General features: G+C 42.7%; 1 protein-coding gene across 1 annotated transcript in view; it reads right to left on the reverse strand.

Annotated features, from left to right (window-relative positions):
* COL22A1 (collagen type XXII alpha 1 chain) overlaps positions 1-19,229 on the reverse strand; it is a 201,505-nt gene that overhangs the window by 101,237 nt on the left and 81,039 nt on the right. The window contains exon 12 of the mRNA XM_086742654.1: positions 2,063-2,116. Coding sequence (XP_086598780.1) covers positions 2,063-2,116 — 54 coding nt within the window. The remainder of the gene's footprint in view (positions 1-2,062; positions 2,117-19,229) is intronic.

The raw sequence follows: 19,229 nt of genomic DNA on the forward strand, positions 1-19,229 counted from the left end.
AACAAAGAAACAGAAAACTAAGTCAACTAGTCACCACTTTTTAAATCTCCCTATGCACCAGGATGAACGGAAGTAAGTCTGTTGTGGCTGGCAGCACCACAGCTGATGGGGACTGCAGCAAATGTGGGAGAAAGGTAAGTTTTGCTGCATGCAGCTGGCAATTTAAATAAGAAATGGAGAATGGAAAGACAACAGATACACAACAGGCAAGCCAATGTGAGGTGAGGAACTGGCTCAGGGCTTTTTGTTCTGGGTACTGTAGCACTTTCTTTTTAAGTGTGTGTTCTGGTTTTGTTTAGTGAGTGGGGGCCGAAGGTGGTAGCTTCTGTAGGAAACTGCTGGAAGTTGCTCCCCTTTGTTCAGTGGACTCGGTTGGGCCTAGGGCAGACCCGCTGCTGGCCAAGGCCAAGCCAATTGGTAGCAGAATGTCCCATGATAACGCCTCTGCAATAACGTATTTAAGTAGGGGAAAACAGAGAAAAAAGAGGAGAAGATGTGAAGCAGCTGAGCAAGGGCAGAGAGGGGGAGGTGCGAGCCCTGTGGACCTTGCAGGCCTCACCCTCTGGCCTCCCGCCGGGCAGCCGACTGGGCCCGACTCAGCCCAGCCTGGCTGCAAGAAGTGGAGAGGAGATGAGATGTGAATGAGATGTAAAAAGATCCTGAGAGGCATCTGCCAGCCTGTTGTGAAGAATTTTTCTTGTGAGAGGAACGGCTGCAGATGCCAAGGTCAGTTCAGAAGGAGGGGGAGGAGTAATGCGGCTCCTGGCCAAGATTCCCCTGCAGCCTGTGCTGACAACCATGGTGGAGCAGGCTGTCCCCCTGCAGCCCATGGAGGTCCACGGAGGGACAGAAATCCACCTGCAGCCCGTGGAGGACCCCACGCCAGAGCAGGTGGATGCCTGAAGGCAGCTGTGGCCCATGGAGGGCCCGCTGGGACAGCTGTTCTAGAGGGACTGCACTCTGTGGAAAAGATGACCCATGCCGGAGCAGTTTCACGAAGGACTGTGGCCCGTGGGAGGGACCCCACACTGGAGCAGGGAAGGAATGTGAGGAGTTCTTCCCCCAGAGATGAAGCAGCGGCATAAAACAATGCGTGATGAACTGACCGCGACCCCCATTCCCTCTTCCCCCCGTGCCGCTCGGGGCGAGGAAGTTAGTAGTGATGATGTTAAGCCCGGGAAGAGGGAGGGGTGGGGGTGAGGTTGTCTTGTTCCCTGTCTCATTCTCCTGCTAGTTTTAGAAATAAAGGAATAGTTTTCCCCAAGTCGAGTCTGTTTTGCCCATGACGGTAACTTTAAGGATTTCTCCCTGTTCTTATCTCAAACCTCGAGCCGTTTTTCCTTATATCATCTCCCCCTATTCTCTCGGAGGGTGGGAGGAGTGAGAGACTGCTTAGTTTGGTCCTGATCAGGGCTGAACTACGACAGTGCGTTGTAAAAAAATGGCTCAAATGAGAAACAGCCATGGGCACTGCAAACTGCCACACCATACCGAGCTGGTTTGCTGTGTATTACTTGGAAAGGGATTTTGCCTTGCAATCCTGAACATTTGCTATTTTACAAAAGGTGGAAAAGGCCTAAATTCTTAAAATCTTTTCTGCAAATGATGTTTAAGGCATTTCTGACAAATGTGTCCAAAATAAATACTAGTTGATAGAGCAAGCTCGATGCAGGATAGTTGTTTGTTTTTTAAAAGGCTGCCACAGTAAGTAGCTAAAAGTCATCTCAGTCCAAAAATTATTTATGCGTTAGCACTAAACATCTATTTTGTTTCATTCTTCTATTCTGCTTTGGAGTTTTAAAAACTTTAGACAAAGTTCATTCCCTTGAGATCCCCAAACATTTGTCAAATCATCAATAAGTTTAAAGATTTTAAGGTGCGCTTTGCCAAAAAACAGAACAACAGAGTAGCCTCCTTTCCTTAGCACCTTGCAAACACAAAACAAGAAAACACAGAGGTAAAACAAAATACTTAGAAGAGGGCTTGTTCTCATTACCCTTCCACAATAGCTTTATAGACTCTGAAACTTTTTACAGTATAATTAATAAAGAATTAGACTTACTTTTTCTCCTTTATCCCCTTTCAGTCCAGGAAAGCCAGGGGGGCCTTCTTCACCCTACAACATCAATGGAAAAAATACCTCATACGAAATGCCATACCATTCTGTGGTATATTTGTGTGTTTTAGTTTGCATAGTTATCATCTGTTGAGAGTTGAGGCCAACTTCTCCACCTCACTGTAAGAATGCTGCTCTCAGTCACCTGTAACCTGCTCATATTTGAACCGGTTCACTTTCAGTTTTCTATTCAAGTGTCTTCCTCTGGCTGAACCCTTCCTCTCCTCCTTTTTGTAAATACCATCCAGAACCAGTCTTTTTTTCCAAAAACAAGATTAGAGACCTATCCTTGTTAAACAGAAGTATCTGAAGCATAGAAACAGTGGTCATCCATACATGGGATATAAAACCACTAGCAGTGCTGGCAAACGCCATGTCACAAAGCAGATCTAAGCGACTGAGAGCTTCTTCTGCATCTGCTTTTGTAAAAATCTAATAACACAGAAGAATTCTGTCGAAAGAGCATTAAAGTGATTAAGCCATTGATGCATATATTTCTAAATTGCCTGTATATACACAAGAACAGTCTAAATATGCAGATAAATTCAGGCCAAATTCTGCCACACTCAGTCTTATATGTGACATTTTTTCCCTGCATGAGTAGTCCAGCAGACTTAGATGGATTCATTCCCAGGGCAAGGTTCCAGTCAATGTCAGACAGAGTGACAAAATCCGGCCTTATTTATTTATAGGTATATTTGGCACTTAAAGGTTAATGAAAGATAGTATCTGGAAAGTGTTTGTGTTGTATATGCAAATATACAGCCATCAGATATTTTTATAATCACATTTCTTGCTAACTGAACCTTCATGAAGCACTCTGTCTAGAATTTGCAATGCAGCTAGTGGTAAAAATCAGATCTGCTGTATTTGAATGGCTCCCTAATGAGAAAACCCATCAATAGCAAATCTGATTTTTAAGGGAATCATTTGCTCTAAGAGGTCAATATAACTTGAAGGAACTGCTGTTCCATGGCAAAGTGTGTAGCACAGGTAGGAGAATGATTTGTGTCTTTTCTACGCAAAATAAAGGAACACGGTTAATTAGCTTCTTCACTTGCCTTTTTTTTCCTCCATGGAGTAGTAACTCCTTGGTACATTTAAATAATTAATCCTAGCATCAGCCAATAAGTTTAATGCACAGTGCTCATAGAGCCATTCACGCTGGACAGGACCTCGCAAGGTTTCTAGTCCAACCTCCCACTCAAAGCACCACCAACAGTGAATTCACACCAAGTTTTTCAGGACTTATCCAATTTGGTGTTGAAAACCTCCAAAAATAAGGTTACTTCTCTTCCCAGATGCAAATGGTAACTTGCCTTCTAAGTCAATAACATCCCAGGAAGAGACAAAGGCTTTTCCTTTTGCATTTTTTATTTATTAACTAAAACAGTGTTATTTTTGTCCTTTTGACTCTTAACAGATCTCCGGAGTCAAAAAGCAGGGGAGAGGAGCTTCAGGGGTGCATCATGCTCATATGTGATCCACAAAGCCCAGCACCACATCAGACAGCCTGGCACAGAGCTAGCTGATCCTTTACTGTAAATAAAGCTAGTGGGTTTTCCCAGTCTGCAGTGGAAATCCTTGAGCGTCCACCAGCTTTACTAGTTCCTCTCCAAGAAGAAAACTGCACAGCAGCAACCTAGACTTTAGATGTCGGTTTAACGTCTCCTGGGGAGCCATCGCTAAACCCCATCAGGCTGGGGAATGGAAAGGGCTCCTACTTCTCCCCTTTTTCCAACAACTCCCCATTAACCCTGGCCAGCTGCTTTGCGTCCCTCACTATGCAGAAAAGCTCGTTAGGCTGAGGGTAAGTTCAGCAGCTGTTTGCACCTCAATAAAAGCACAAGAGATTGCATAGTCTGTGCTAAATCTCTCGTGCTCATGAAGCAAACTGCATAACCTGCAGGAGTGAGCAGTGGAAGAGAGCAGGAAACAGAACGGCATCGGTGCTGCTGTGCTTGCACAGTGCCAAAGTAGCTGTGACAGGCAGGGATGGAAAAGCAACCCACAGCTTGCAGCCTTAACTCACAGCTGGCTGCCAAAACCCCCACCGAGAATGCAGCTAACTGGAATGAAGTCATGTTGCCAGAGCAATTTACTTCACTAAGCATTTTTTTTTCTTTCTTTTTTTTTTTTTGTTTTTAAACTAATCAACTTCATGAACTGCATTGCAGAACAATCACCTTTTCTTTTCATTTGTCCACTGATCTTCTTTTAATAAGGCAAAATCCCAGGCGCTGTGCTCAGCATGACGCTAAGGCCTAGGGAAGTGCTGGTGTACCCAAAAGGTGTCTGTTCTCTCGCCTCAGCCCCTCCAGTCAGGTCAGCTGGGTTAGCAAAAGAGCTCGCCTCTCTCTCCAGCACTTGTGGATTTAGGAGCTCTGCCAGCACATCTATCCTGGAAACCACTTTCTAAAGCCAGGGAAAGTTGCAATTAAAGAACAGAAAAAACTTGGCCAAAGAAAAAAAATCACAGGGGCCTGAAATGACGTTGTACAAGAGGAGTCCTTGCTGGGGAGGTTACAGCTTCAGTAATTAAGCTCAAGAGGAAGGCAGCAGATTTTCCGGAGTACTTTCCCCTTTTCAAGCTCATGAGCATGCTGTCCTTTTCCACTGGAAAGCCAGCCAGCGCTGTTTAGTTTCATCCTCTGTGCTGTACAGCCAGTGGCCTTTAATCGAGGATTTCCACCAAAGTTAACAAGAGAATAAACATGTTCATTAGCTCACCGTTGACAAAATATTTGTCGAAAGAGCCTAGATTTGGCAAGCTGCCATCTGATCTAAAATAACCAGAGGACTCTTCTTGCAATATGGTTGTGAAGTGCAGTCATAGAATAATAGAATGGTTAGGGTTGGAAGGGACCTTCAAAGGTCATCTAGTCCAACCCCCTGCAAGGAGCAGGGACATCTCCAACCAGATCAGGTTGCTCAGATCCCCGTCCAGCCTGGCCTTGAATGTTTCCAGGGATGGGGCATCCACCACCTCTCTGGGAAACCTGTTCCAATGTTCTGCCACTCTCATAGTAAAAAAATTTTTCCTTATGTCCAGTCTGAATCTACACATGAAAGCAGATACTGCCAAGCAAGAGAGGGCAAGCAGGTACTGTAAGCACTGAAGCAGAGAATCATAGAAGCATAGAATCATAGAATGGTTAGGGCTGGAAGGGACCCTCAAATGTCATCCAGTTCAACCCCCCTGCAAGGAGCAGGGACATCCCCAACTAGATCAGGTTGCCCAGAACCTCATCCAACCTGGCCTTGAACGTTTCCAGGGATGGCGCATCTACCACCTCTCCAGGCAACCTGTTCCAGTGGTCTGCAACCCTCATTGTAAAAAATTTTTTCCTAAAAAAATTTTTTGAAGTCATATACTGACACAGACTATGAGTAAACAGAGGTTACATAGCACACAGGCAGCTACATATTTCTACAAATGCCTTTTTTTTTTTTTGCTTTTCAGTACTTATTCTATTATTATTTACTTGAATTACATCAATGCCTCATTTATTTCTTGCTTGGGTCACTCTGCTGGACACCATATGAATAAATATTAAATGACAATCACTGTGCTTCAAAGCTCAGTTAAAATTGCAAGCAACGTGTAAATATAATAAAAAAAATAGCAGAGGCAGAGAGCCCAGGCCAGTGAAATAGCTGCCAAGCAGGCACGCTCTGCAAGTGCGCTGGACTGAAGGATACGGGCACCACAGTGGGAAAATGGGTAGGCTTCAGCTGCTGGCATTAAGCCCTGGGGAAGAAAAGCCCATCACATTCCTTGTAGCAAGGCCAAACCTGGTTGTGCCACTGAAAGGGATAAAAATAATACTGCATACCCACAGGCTGGCTGCATTCCCGGCTTCAACACAATGAGAAGCTGGTGGTGACGTGTAAACCACGCCGATCTGTTTATGCCATGCATTTCTGCTGCCACCCATCTACTTTACAGATATCTGAACTTCGAGGGGTACAGGCTATAGCTTCCAAGGCAGCTTCCCTTAGGCTCAGCCTACATTTTCTGGAGTAGTTTTACACTTTGGGTGGAGTGATCTATTGCTTCCTTGGTCAATAGTTTTGTGGACAAAAACTTGAATGTGTTGTTGTACTGTTGTACAGTTGTACCTGTGAGGAAGTGCATTAACATATGACAGCTTGGCTTAGAAAGTTCCGAAAATATTGAATATTGCAAGCTCATAGGACATAGCACTAGAAAAATCCCTCCAAAAACTCCATCATTCATTCCTCAAATAATTGATATAAATTCTGCAAGAAAATTAGGAACGTTTTCTGGGCCATACCAAAGCAAAAAGTTTAGGCAGAATTTAGTAAAAAGGATAGAATTTTGAATTTACTTGTATTTACTTCTTAATGGAAGTTTTCAGAGCCACACAAAGGCCACAGAGCGAGGCCCCAGCACTGCTTCTGTCCTTCCTGGAGGGTCTCAAAGCAGGACTTACATGGGCACATGGCATGTCCAGATCAAATGGACAAAAGGAAATGCCACATCAGAAGATTCAGAGCACAGGCAGATCCCAGCTGCTGCAGACAGACTACTGGGGTGATGAAGAATAAAGCTACTCCCATTGTCCTAAAGTGTATTATCCATTAAAAATATAGGGGTGAGCTAGGGAAGTATAAACACACCCAGATAGATTCCTTTATTAGCTTGTGGATATCATCAGAGTTATCCCATTTCTATATTTGAGCAAGGATGTCTTCCTGGCACACGAGCATCGCATGGATTTATCAGATCATGCCAGCTCTAGGTTAGTGATCCCTCCATGATCATGAAGGCTGTTTTTTTTTAAAAAAAACCCTTTCATTACATGCTTGCCATTTGCACGTATAGCTGAATTTGTTGCATAGCATCCCAAGATTCACCTCACTTGCGTTATATTGAGTCTCACTACCCCACAGAATCACCTAAACATCATGTATATGTTCTGTGCCCAAATTATATCTACATCCCATGTAGATCCTCAGATGGCTGAACAGAGACAGCTACGAAATTACAAAGTAGAAAACCTTAATTGCTAGATGATATATTTCCTCCGAGTGGGAACAACTAATACAGGGATTTTGCCATATCTAGCTGAATTTATCTGAAAAGAAAGAAACCTAAAATGGAGAATTAAGGGATCTGCAGGTATATGGAAATATGCAGAGACAGAACAACTCAGTATTACCTGATTCCAGAGAGTCATCAGAAGCGGATAAAGGAATAAACCCTCAGTGACGTTTTTAAGCAATCTACTCAAGTTTAACTGCTTTCTTTCCTCCTGCACTCCGTAAGCAGCTCTAAGTTTACAAATATTTTCTCCAACTTGCAAACAGCTGTGGCCTATAATCACATATTTTATTTCAAACTCTGTGTTGTGGTCTACATTAATGGAAATAAGAGCAAACTAAACAAGAAAATAATGGGGAAAAAAAAGTTCAAAACACATAGTTAGATTCTCATTTTCCTGTAAAATTCAAGTAAATCACTGGACTTTTCCTTCAGCTTAAAGAGCAGATGACAGAAGATGGATCATTCTAAGATCAATTCTATACATTGTCTTCATTTTCTCTTCAAAACTGGTGTACATCTAACATGGAAGTGCCACTTTTCTAATCCTAAAATGAAATAAAAACTTCTAACCCTGTCATAAAAGTCAATAAAGGTGTCATTGGGAGACCTTCAAAAATCTGCCAGGCAGAACCCCATGAATCACACACTCAGCATATTGACAGCTGTGTAAACCAGGGGATCTATATCCACAGTAGGATATAGACAGACAAAATAGCAAGAGCTGAAGAAAAACAGAACAAAAGTGGCAAGACAAAATTAAAACAGAAGCAAAATTGAACTGTGCAGTGTTACCACTTCACCATTAACACACCTCTCTCTCCTTTGTTAATTAACTTCACAGCATCCTTGTGAAATGAGGAGTAAGATATAGCAACTGTAAAATTGCTTTCTTCTCACGAGGGTGACAAGTCAGAGGTACAACTGAGCAGAAGACATATGGAAGATCACAGAGTCTGGGACAAAGATAGAAACGAACTCCAGATTTCTTTTGTCCTAGGTCAGCACCCTAACCATAAGTTTACTCTTTCCGTTTCCTGGCTTTTTGGCCCGCATTTAACTTGGCAACCTGATATTCACAAAGAATTAATCAGAAGATCATAGGTCAGTGGCCTACTGCTGATCCGTGGTTACACATTAAAATATATTGACTTCTTGGTGAGAAGAGTTAAGAAGGAGGACACAAGAGATGTTGCACATTGAGTGTGGTCCTTAGGTTCAAATGGCTGAGAACACTTCCAAGAGATTGTACGTGTCTGGAAGGATGTAATATCTTTCTCTTCTAGGTTTTTTCCATTCATGATCTACCAACTTGGGAAGGCTGAAAAGAAAGATTTCACAACCTCATCTCTAGCAACCATAGAAAATAAATATTTTCTTTAAAAATATTGTAAATTTGGGGTTTGTCTTTTTTTTTTAGAGTGGCGAGGTGAAGACAAAGGCTTCATCAAAAGCCAGGGATGGTCTGCAGATCAATTGAGAGGCAGAGCTGCAGTGGATACTTCCTCAAGAAATAAGACATTTTTCTCAACTTGGAGTTCACTTTAGTTCATTCTAAGAAAAGAAGGAAATATTCTCTGCTGGGTCTCTGTATTACATTCTGATTTAATAAATAGAAAGGACATGTGGACATTACACACAGGAGTCAGTAGAAGTCATAGGTTTGGCTATTCCATAGGGAAACCCAGCCCAGTATGCAGACAGTTGGTTAAATTATAGTTATGGGCATTTTTTGTACTGCAAACATTTCAAAGATTTTATTCAATGCATTGCATAGAAGTCAATTGTCCCCAGAAGGTACTTCCCCAGGGGAAATTCAGAAGATCTTGTCTTTCAAGGATCTCTGAACTTATGAACCTTATTACGAACATCATGGACCCTACCATGAGACAAGAAGGTTCCTCATGTGATCCTAGTCACTGAATGTTCTTCTGGGGAGAGCAGGTGCATAATTTTTCAGAGATACCAACAGATATCTTTCTTTGAAGAAATATGATGCTCCACCTTGGCATCAAAATCGGTAAAGCAACAGCTGCGTAGCAGTTAATTTGACACGTGGTCACTCATAAACCTAGCACTGCAGAAAGGAAGATGCATCAGAGCTTACTGATTTGGTAACCAGCTATACCCTCATCAAGGTCACTGCAGAGCTCAGAATAGCCTGGAAACATCCTAAAGACTTCAAAGCTGTTGTTGATACCCAAGATCCTCTTCCTTATCTTCATAGTAGTTGCATCCCTACTGTGATATACCTTCACTCACTACATAAGGGATTTCTGAGAGACTGGGGTTGTCAGAAACCTTTGACAACTGTTCAACTGCTGGTTCACCCATAATCAAGACTGGCCCAAGTGAAGTACTTACTTGAAGAAAGCATCTACGTCTGCAACAGCACAGGAGAGAACGAGGGAGTTGTTTTGTTTGAAATACTTTTGTTCAACAGCGAGAAGAGTTGCCTAGTCAGTTTCTGAAATCTTCAAATTAAGAAACAGCCAAATTTTTTGCAGACCTATTTATGACTGAACATACTGAATAGGAGGCAGAAGATAACTGGAATCAGTTGGTACCACAATTCCACTACAAAGAGGAATAATCTGAGAAATAAACTGGACTACAATGGGTTGGATTTGCAGAAGCAAGATCACTGAAATTCCAGTTTTTCTTGTTTGCATGGCTGGAGCAGAGGGACCTCTATTAAAGAGATGTTTTTCAGACACTTTGAAATGTGAAAAACATAGCAGCTCTGCTCCGACAACTTCCTCGTTTCAAAGTAGAAGCTGATGCTCCTTCTCAGCATCTGTCACACATCAGGGCCAGACAAACAGCTTGCCAAGTGCTAGAGGGGAAGTGTTCATTGAAGTAGAAAAATGACCCAGTCATGTATCATGACATTGATTAATTTATGTCCTTACATCTTTAAATAGCACACAGAAAACAGTTCTGGTCTTGTGGATGATTTGTCACGTACTGGTTGATATTTTGCCTTGCGAGAAAAATCTGTTAATTCCTTTTGCTCTGCTTCTGGGAAGTTCCTGATGCTTCAGATCTCCACACAACCCTCAGAAAATTCAGGAGTTCTGGGAAGAGCGTTTTAGGGCAGAAGAGTACTGTGTTGGGCTACTCTAAACTCCAGTGCCATCTGCTCTTAAACATCGACTGCTATTGACATTCCACATTCACCCCATAGAGTCTGTTCCAGTGCCTCACTTAATTACGTAGAAAGCTTTTCCTCAAGTTTAACCACATCATCTAGTCCATCATTTCTCTCCTCCTTGGCGAGTCCATTCCTTTCAGTCTCTTCCTGCTCATTAAATTTCCAAAATCACTGGTCATCCTTTTCATTGCTCTCTGCAATGAGCAAGATCTCTCCACCTATGTCTTTAAATGTCATGCCCAAACTGAAGACAGCATCCTGTCTGAAGTCTTATCACCACCTACTTATAACTTGCAGTGATACATCTCTGCTGACTGCCTACCTGAGGCTGCTCAGTCAGGTCTTGCCAAAATTATAAATCATTTCAGTGCAACCAGCCATATTTGTTTATACGGTGATGCTGCTGCCTAGGTCTTTTTCATCTCAGAGTGCATTACAAAGGTCATGATCATTCTTCCTATTTTACTTGGACAGTGAGGTACAAGAAGGGGAAGAGCTAAGGCCAAGATCCCCTGTGGAGACAATGAGTCAGAAATACAAACTAAGTCTCCAGAGACCCAACACCAAATGCATCAGATTCTCTTGAAATAACCCATTTCACCTGGAAAATAAACATCTACCATGAAAAAAATCCACTTTTTCCTCACCAGGCACTTACTGCAATGTGCATGTTCATTACCCAGCAGGGTCTGTCACACAAATCACTATCTTTCTGTCAAAGCCAGAAACAAACGGCCTTGTAGACTTTGGGAGACATAAAATCTGTAGGTAGTGCTTAAAGTAAAAGGGTAAGAGACCCAAAAGGGGAAATTAACCATGTCCAGGGTTGTACTTGGGCAAGTAAAGAACAGCATGAATCATGGTGCTACCATGGTCTCGCCAGCCCCTCCACCTGCACCTTCAGAGAGGCCATGAACAAGGCACCTGCACCTTCCCAACCATGAACACAGAAACTCAGCCAGGCAACACCTTTGATCAGCGTAAAGGGGAAAATCTGGCTGCTTAACTAGACAGATGTGAAAACATGTGGTAGGGAGAGGGGCAGGGAGCACTAAAAATGCCTTTGATAGACCAGTGGTAGCAACTTGCTTCCTGTAATGCTTCAGCTCTCTGCGATTCATTAGGCTACGAGATCTGCTCCAGAGTGTATGCTCCAGACTGTTAGAAAAGATTTTTCATTTTCCGTGTAACAAGCAGCTAATCCATACCTATGCACTGCAATATCTCTCTCAGGAGCATCCCACATTTGAACAACAGTTACCAATGACAGAATCAAGGCAATCTGTTTTTCCCCCCTCCAGCTCTTCTATCAGAAGGAGCACAAAGTTGGCAAATCTTTCTCATGTTCTTCCTTTCCAGGCTGCCAAGAGATCTTGGCAGAGAAATCCTCTAAAGAAACAAGTGCTGGAGACTTTGCAAACTTCTGGTTGCCAGTAGATGTCATTATATACCAGCGATGTACCTGCCGGCCAGGGGCAAAGGCTGGAAAGAAATAAATGTTTTCTAAGTTTATGTAAGGAAAAAACCTCAAGTTACTAGTATTCTTGCACTGCTGAGAATTAAGCTGTCACAATGCACAATTAGTATGTGATCTGGCTTCGAGTTGTTTATTACAATCTGCAGCTGTTATTCTGGGCTACAGAAACCCACAGAATTTATCTAAAACCTTCTAATTATTGTTAAGAAAAAGAACTCCATCAAACCACAGTTATTTAGCTGTGCAGAATGTACTTCAACTACAGTTAAGAGGACTCAAAAATACCCAGCGTGCAGACCGAAATTGCCCACATACACATGAGGATTCAAAATATTCATAGTAAGGCAGATACTAACATTAATATACCTCACCTTTTAATCAGAAGACTCAGAAAAGAAATCACAGGTACAAACGACTTCGGTGAGCTGCATGACAGCCTTATAAAATCTTCAGGTGTTATTATACAGATATTTAAGTGCTGGACCGAGAGGTTAAGTGCTGAGTGACCTTAACCAGATGAAGTCAGTAGCTAAGAATGGTTCTCAAAAGAGAGGATTCCCAGCACAAAAAAAAAAAAATAACAAGAAAAAAAACCTGCAGGTATTGCACTTTCACTTTTCATTACTAGGTCAGTTTAAGCTATGCTCACATTATTTTTTATTCTGCGGTAAATGAAAAAGATCTGAGTGCTAAGAACCAAACCCCGAGGAGCCAATGTTTCCACAGCCGCTATCTCAAAGCAGCACCAATTACTGGGCAGTTGGGGTTTTGTTTTGATTTCAAATTTCAAACTCAATTGTATCTCTAAACTTGGAGATGTTTTTCCATCCTTTTACTTTCAAGATGTGCTAGCTCGAAAAGCCCTGCCCATCTACCTAGATGTCGATGTGCAAAGGCTCCTGCTGCTTCCTTAGGCTCTCAGAATCACCCTTCAGCTCAACAGCCCTGCGTAAACTGGGTGGCACTTAAGAATTCTGGGACTTGGTGACAACATCTGCACACCACAGCAGCCCAAAGAAGGCTTGTAACCTCGATGGAGCACGGTCCCTGCACTGGGCTCAAGGTTTCAACAGTGAAAAGGGGACACACATCATCTCTTGGAGTGATAATTATTTTTATTTGGAAATTGCAGGAAAAATTTTGTGCAAGCTCAGGCTACACATCGTGAAAGAGTTCAGAGAGCACATTCTGCTTCTAGGAGCTCAGACAGCAGTTTCCCTTCCTTTGTACTGAAGCTGGTTTTAAGCAGAGGCTCTCACCTTTGGCCCTTGCTTCAACTACGCTGCAGCAGCCTGGCTATGCATCCTGCTAATCTTGACCCCAACTCATAGAATCACTTTCCTGGCTTGGACTTAAGACTTGAGTCATCACTGTGGACCAGTCTGGCAATCTGGACTCAGCTGAACCTGGCTACCATCATCCTGCTCCCTTGCTGGGGGGTTATGGGAACATAAGAAGGATGTGGACCTGTTGGATCGAGTCCAGAGGAGAGCCACAAAAATGATCAGAGGGCTGGAGCACCTCTCCTATGAGGACAGGCTGAAAGAATTGGGGCTATTCAGCCTGGAGAAGAGGAGGCTCTGGAGAGACTTTATAGTGGTCTTCCAGTACCTAAAAGAGGCTATAGGAAAGATGGGGAGAGACTCTTCAGCATGGCCTGTTGTGAAAGGATGAGGAGTAATGGTTTTAAAACAGAAGGAAGAACATTCAGATTGGCTATAAGGAAAAAAAAAATTGTTTACAACGAGGGTGGTAGAACACTAGAACAGGTTGTCCAAAGAGGTGGTGGATGCCGCATCCCTGGAAACATTCAAGGCCAGGTTGGATGGGTCTCTGAGCAACCTGATCTGGTTGGAGATATCTCTGCTTCTTGCAGGGGGGTTGGACTAGATGGCCTTTAAAGGTCCCTTCCAACCCAAACCATTCTATGATAAGCTCTGGCTGGTGAGGTTCCTGTTCTGCCAGGCACAGTATTGCTCTCAGCTCCATCTCCCTTAGGGCTTGGCCGGTCCTTGCTGCACCCTGACTCTCAGGGACCTGACTCTCAAACATTATTATAGCCCAGTTTGTCTAAAATACCACTTCCAGCCTAAGCCTTACTTGCAACCAAGTCACACACACAACCCTTCTAGTCCCAAAAAGCATCCCTTAGAAATACCCAAGCCAAAGCTCTCCTTTGCCGTCCAACCAGCCCACCATATCAGATGCCAGCTCTGTCTGCGGCACCCTTCAAAGGCAGAACTGCACACATTTTCTTGTGCCCCAAGTTCCTGGATGCTAACCAGCCCTAACCCAGAGGCACTGCACTCGTGCTAATTTGGTAAGCCCTGCTGTCAGCACAGCACTGGGGTAAAAGACTTACACGGCTTTCAGGTCAGACCTTTCTTATATGCAGCTGCCTCAGGGCAAAGACAGAGAGCACAGGGCTCTGTGTGGACAGACCGCATCTAACAGAGTAGATTTCCACTGCTTTTCCAGAAGCCCTAAAAATGGCAATAACTTGAATTCAGAAGACAAGCAAGGGAAGAGGAAGCAAAGGCTTTGTTTGAAGGACCTAGCAGGCAAGATATACGAAGACTGGGGGATAAGAGGTTCTCCAGCTTAATTTTACAGGAATAAAGACTAGATGCTTTGCTCAAGATCAGCAAATCTGGGTCTCCTGCAGCCTATCCCAGAGCCTTAACTATATGTCTGCTTTTCTTCTATATGCTTGGTCTTGAAGTCACCGCATCTCTAATAAGCCAAGTCATTTCATAGGTTTAATTCTCATTAGAGATCTTATCAAAATACCCCTGCATTTTTATCACAGCAAGTCATTTCCATGAAAAATACATTATTAGGAGAATATAGACTGAATCTACCAAAGTTGTTTCTCATTTTCATTGCTGTACATGTGATTATTAACATGAAGAGAAACAGATAAAGCACAAAGGGAAAGCTCAGATACTCCTGGAAACACTTTAGCAAGGGGAGTCCCACTGTAATCCATAATGAAACCTTCGTCCACCATCTCTTCAGGAGAAGGTGTGTGCTCCTGGTTAGTTTTCTCTTTCTTGTGGAAAATCACAGTAGTGATCACCTCACCCAACTGTTTCATTACACTTTTCTTGTCTTTCCTACTTTTCTTCAACAGCTATAGACAGTGTTGGCCTGAGCCCCGAATAGGCTATGGAAACTTCCTTCCCCTTCTGCACAAAGAGGATGTTAAGGATATTCAAGAGCTGTACAAAAGCCCCAAGAATAGCTACCAGCAGTCAGGCCAAAGGTCTAGCCCATCTCTATCCCATCTGCAGCCGTGACCTTACGGGAGACTTCTCCAGCCTATTGTCCTGCTATCACAGATCACAGTTTGCAGAGACTCTCCAATATCCTGAAGCAGAGATCATGTCTTTGACTAAATTTTTACAGATGTATCTCTTTAATTAACTCATATGGACTTGTTTAAACACACTAAATTTTAATCTCCAGATTGCAAATAGGAGCTCCAATATCTACTGTATGAAAAGCAACTTAATTTTCTTCATTTTAAACTTGCCATCAGCTAGTTTCATTTGCTTCCCCTTAGCTTTTGCAACAGAAGAAACAGAGAAAGATAATTTTGTGTTGGTATCTCCATACTACTCAAAGTTTGGCAGATTTTAATCATATCCTCTCCAAAGTCATTGCTTTTCCAGGCACCTCCCCACCTGCAGACCCTTTGGCCTTCAGGATGCTAGAAGGATGGCTCAGCACCATTGGATAACACTGCGTACCTTGAAAAGGAAAGACAAGGGTGTGAGTTTTTGAAAGCCTCTAGGTCAAACTTTGTATGGAGGCATTAGAAGGGAGGCTGGCTCATTATGTGGATGGCTGTGCCCCTGGAATGCAGACCTCATACAGTACAGAACCTCCCTTGTCAAACATGATTTCTCTGGCTTTGATCAAGAGCCACTGAAACCCTGTCTTGCTTGAATCGTCCTCAGAAATGCTCTGCAGCTGTTCCTTCTGTCCTCTGTCCTCTCCTGCACCTCCTTCTCCTGGATCAACAGAGGTTTGAAGATTTGTTTTATAATCCTTGCAGGACCAGGCCATCTGGTCTAGCAAGTATCCGTTTGAAAAACCTACAGAATAAAGCCCAAACGCTGCCTTTCATGGTGATCATGTTATAGAATTGGATATTTGCCCATGTATAATAATCAGTTCAATAACATTTGTGCGCAAAACAAGTGGATGAACACACAGTAAAGGGACACAGATTTATGAGCAGAAATATGACAGACTATATCTAATGTCACGGGGATTAAACACTCCAAAGGCTGAAAGATGACAGTCAGCAGTGGAAACTTAAGATCTAACACAGAGCAGTGGCTGCTGAATCACACCTAACTAGGAAAGCCACCTGAGAGCAGTTCATATGAGCACCTCTAGATGCATTATGTTATTTTATTTTTTTAATATCTGTGCACAATTATTTGGTCTGTACATGCACGTTTCTGCACATAAAAAGCATCTTCTACCAACCTGAGATATCTAGGCTTGGCAGAACATGCTGGGCTGTTGCTTGAGCCACCAAAGAGATTGTCCTGCTTTTCAAAGTCACACAAGACTCACATCAATGTGAATTAGGTTTTTATCCACAGCTGCTATTCTCTTTCGGTTTACCACTAATGAAGTGCTTGGCATGTTATGTATTCTAATAGAAGCATAATTTTGGCTTTAACTTAGTGATATAACTGAGGTAATGGGAGAAGCAAGGCCAGTGCCCTTGCTGTCCTCCTAGAAAAGCACAGGATTTGCCCTCTAATGAATACCTCAGACCTCACACAATTACCCTACACACAAAAGCAGGTGTTTGGCACCAGCACATCTGGAGAGCAATACTACAGTAAGGGAATGATTTCAATCTTGTAATCTCAGTCTTTTCAAAGGTGAGACAACGTTTTTCTATTGGCACTTAATATGTGAGCCTTGTCCTTATAAAGGAGCCCAAAGCACATGCACAGCAGTGGTTGCACAGACTGCAGCTGTTTTGAAGTCCAGCATCTCTGATCCAGTTTCCTAGCATTGGCCCATACCCATAAAAAACAATGAAACATAAAGCTGTCAGAGCCAGAGCGAAAAACAAGAATTCATGTTCATGCAGCCATTGCAGCACAGCGGGCAAACAGAAAGGAACGTGAATCCTCTTCTTCTAGGTGTGTCACATTCTCCCATCTAGGAAGGATTTTATTTCATAGGCTCTCCTCTTTTTTTTCTTTTTTTTTTTTTCCCAGGAGTATAGATGGCAAGGTGTGGACTCCCTCAAAGGTAGAGAGACCTTACAGAGAGACCTGGATAGACTAGGTTGGATGAGGCCCTGAGCAACCTGATCTAGTCGAAGATGTCCCTATTCCTTGCCGGGGGGTTGGACTAGATGACCTTTGAAGGTCCCTTCCAACCCTAACCATTCTATGATTCTGTGATCTCCTCTCTGGTAACCAGTGATAGGACATGAGGAAATGGAATGAAGCTGTGTCAGGGTAAGTTCAGGTCGGATGTTAGGAAAACGTTCTTCACTGAGAGGGTGGCTGGTCACTGGAACAGGCTCCCAAGGAAGTGGTCATAGCACCAAGCCTGTCAGAATTCAAGGAACGTCTGGATGATGCTCTCAGTCATATGGTTTAGTTTTAGGTTCTCTTGCAAGGAACAGGGCATTGGACTGGATGATCCTTATGGATCCCTTCCTATGATTCTGTATCCCCAGGCTCCCTTTTTAATCAGCCAGCAATGTACAGCAGATATATCTTTGCTCTCCATCAGCAACAGCACTGACACTCAACTATTGGGCAGACGTGGGACACAAACACACCGGGTATCAAATACACTTCCTCCACAGATGAGGACAAACTGCTTCAGCTGGCATGAGTACCAAAAAAACAGAAGAAGCTGGCCATAAACTCAGGGATCTCTGTGCCTACACATTCATTTGCGCCAGTCAATGTTGTTTGGCTATTCCAGACAAAGAAGTTCTGCACATACTGCGAGATCTTTTTATTTTTTCCCCTCCAATTCAGACCTATTTTTCTAGGCATGAAAATAATACAGATGGAGTGAGGTTTTCCAACACTTTTCTGCTGAGATCAAAACATAAGAAAACAAGAACTTGCTTCAACTGCAGCACAACTCATATTCTAAACATCATGTTTCCCATCAGACTGCTGACTCTCACCACCTGCCAAACACGAGCTGGTTTCCAAAGGCTGAATCCTGAGTCTCCAAGGCTAAACAGTGGCTGTCAGTGGGGGAAGATGGATGCAGAAATGTGTGGTTTATAGCCCCCACATCTCTAGCCTGACTCAACAATATTTCCTGCCAAGAGCAACCCTCATTTAGATTGTAATTTCACATGATGCGTTACCACTATATACAATCAATATATCATAATCATAGAAAGAGCAAATGAGAAGATGCAATGGCTATAAATGTCATGTTCTCACTAGTGCAGCATTCTTCCTTTCAGACCACAACTCAATATTATTTTAAGTTTCCTGAGCAATTAGGTAGCCACAGACCCCCTGGAAAACAGCTCCACAGATTCTCAATCCCATTTTCAGTATGAATCATTACTTTTTCCTTAATATATCCATCTATTTTCTAGACCCTCCTGTCAATCTTTTTCCATTATTCCTCACAACCTGAAATTTCATTTTGGTGATAAGGAAAACACCCACAACCTGGTGTGATATGGAGGTACAGAGAGAAAGAGCTACTTCTCCTCTACAGCCTCATTTTATTGTGGGGAATGGAAAATTTGCGGCCAGAATTGCCTGGAAACCAACATCTTTCTTTTTAATACAAATCAGTCTAGTCATGCTACTTGTTTCCCATTGTTTATCACCATTAAACATATTCCCCAGACAGATAATCTAGCAGGTTACAGCATTTATTCTGTATCCTCAATTTTTACTTCCAAGACTTAATACTCTGTCCTGCCTAATATTTGCAGTAAGAAAATATTCCAGCTTTTGTCCTTCGGGTTATTAATGAAAATATCCAATGAAAAGAAACAGTGGGGCAGTCTCCTCATGACCCAAGTTTAATCCTGTTGAAAATTCAATATACTCAAAATTATACTTTCCCTTTGTTTTTCATCCTTCAAGCCAGTTGCTTTACTGCATTATCCTCACTGCTGCTTACACAAAGCAAAGATTATGATTTAAATTTGATGGCATTTTACATGGTCAGTGCACAAAGGAAACTCAAAGAACATGAAGGGGAGAAGCAATGAACACTCAAAAGCTTTTCTGCGGAAGGAGGCATAACACAATATAAAAGTTCCCCACAAAGATCCAATTGTATCATGTCTCTTGCATCCTGTGCACTCCAAAAGCAACTTCTGAGCTACGTAAGGCAACAGCAAGTGACTCTTATTTAATTAGACCACTGAAGGATTAGA

The sequence above is a fragment of the Chlamydotis macqueenii genome, chromosome 2 (genome assembly GCF_036417535.1).
Source record: "Chlamydotis macqueenii isolate bChlMac1 chromosome 2, bChlMac1.mat, whole genome shotgun sequence".
NCBI lineage: Eukaryota > Metazoa > Chordata > Aves > Otidiformes > Otididae > Chlamydotis > Chlamydotis macqueenii.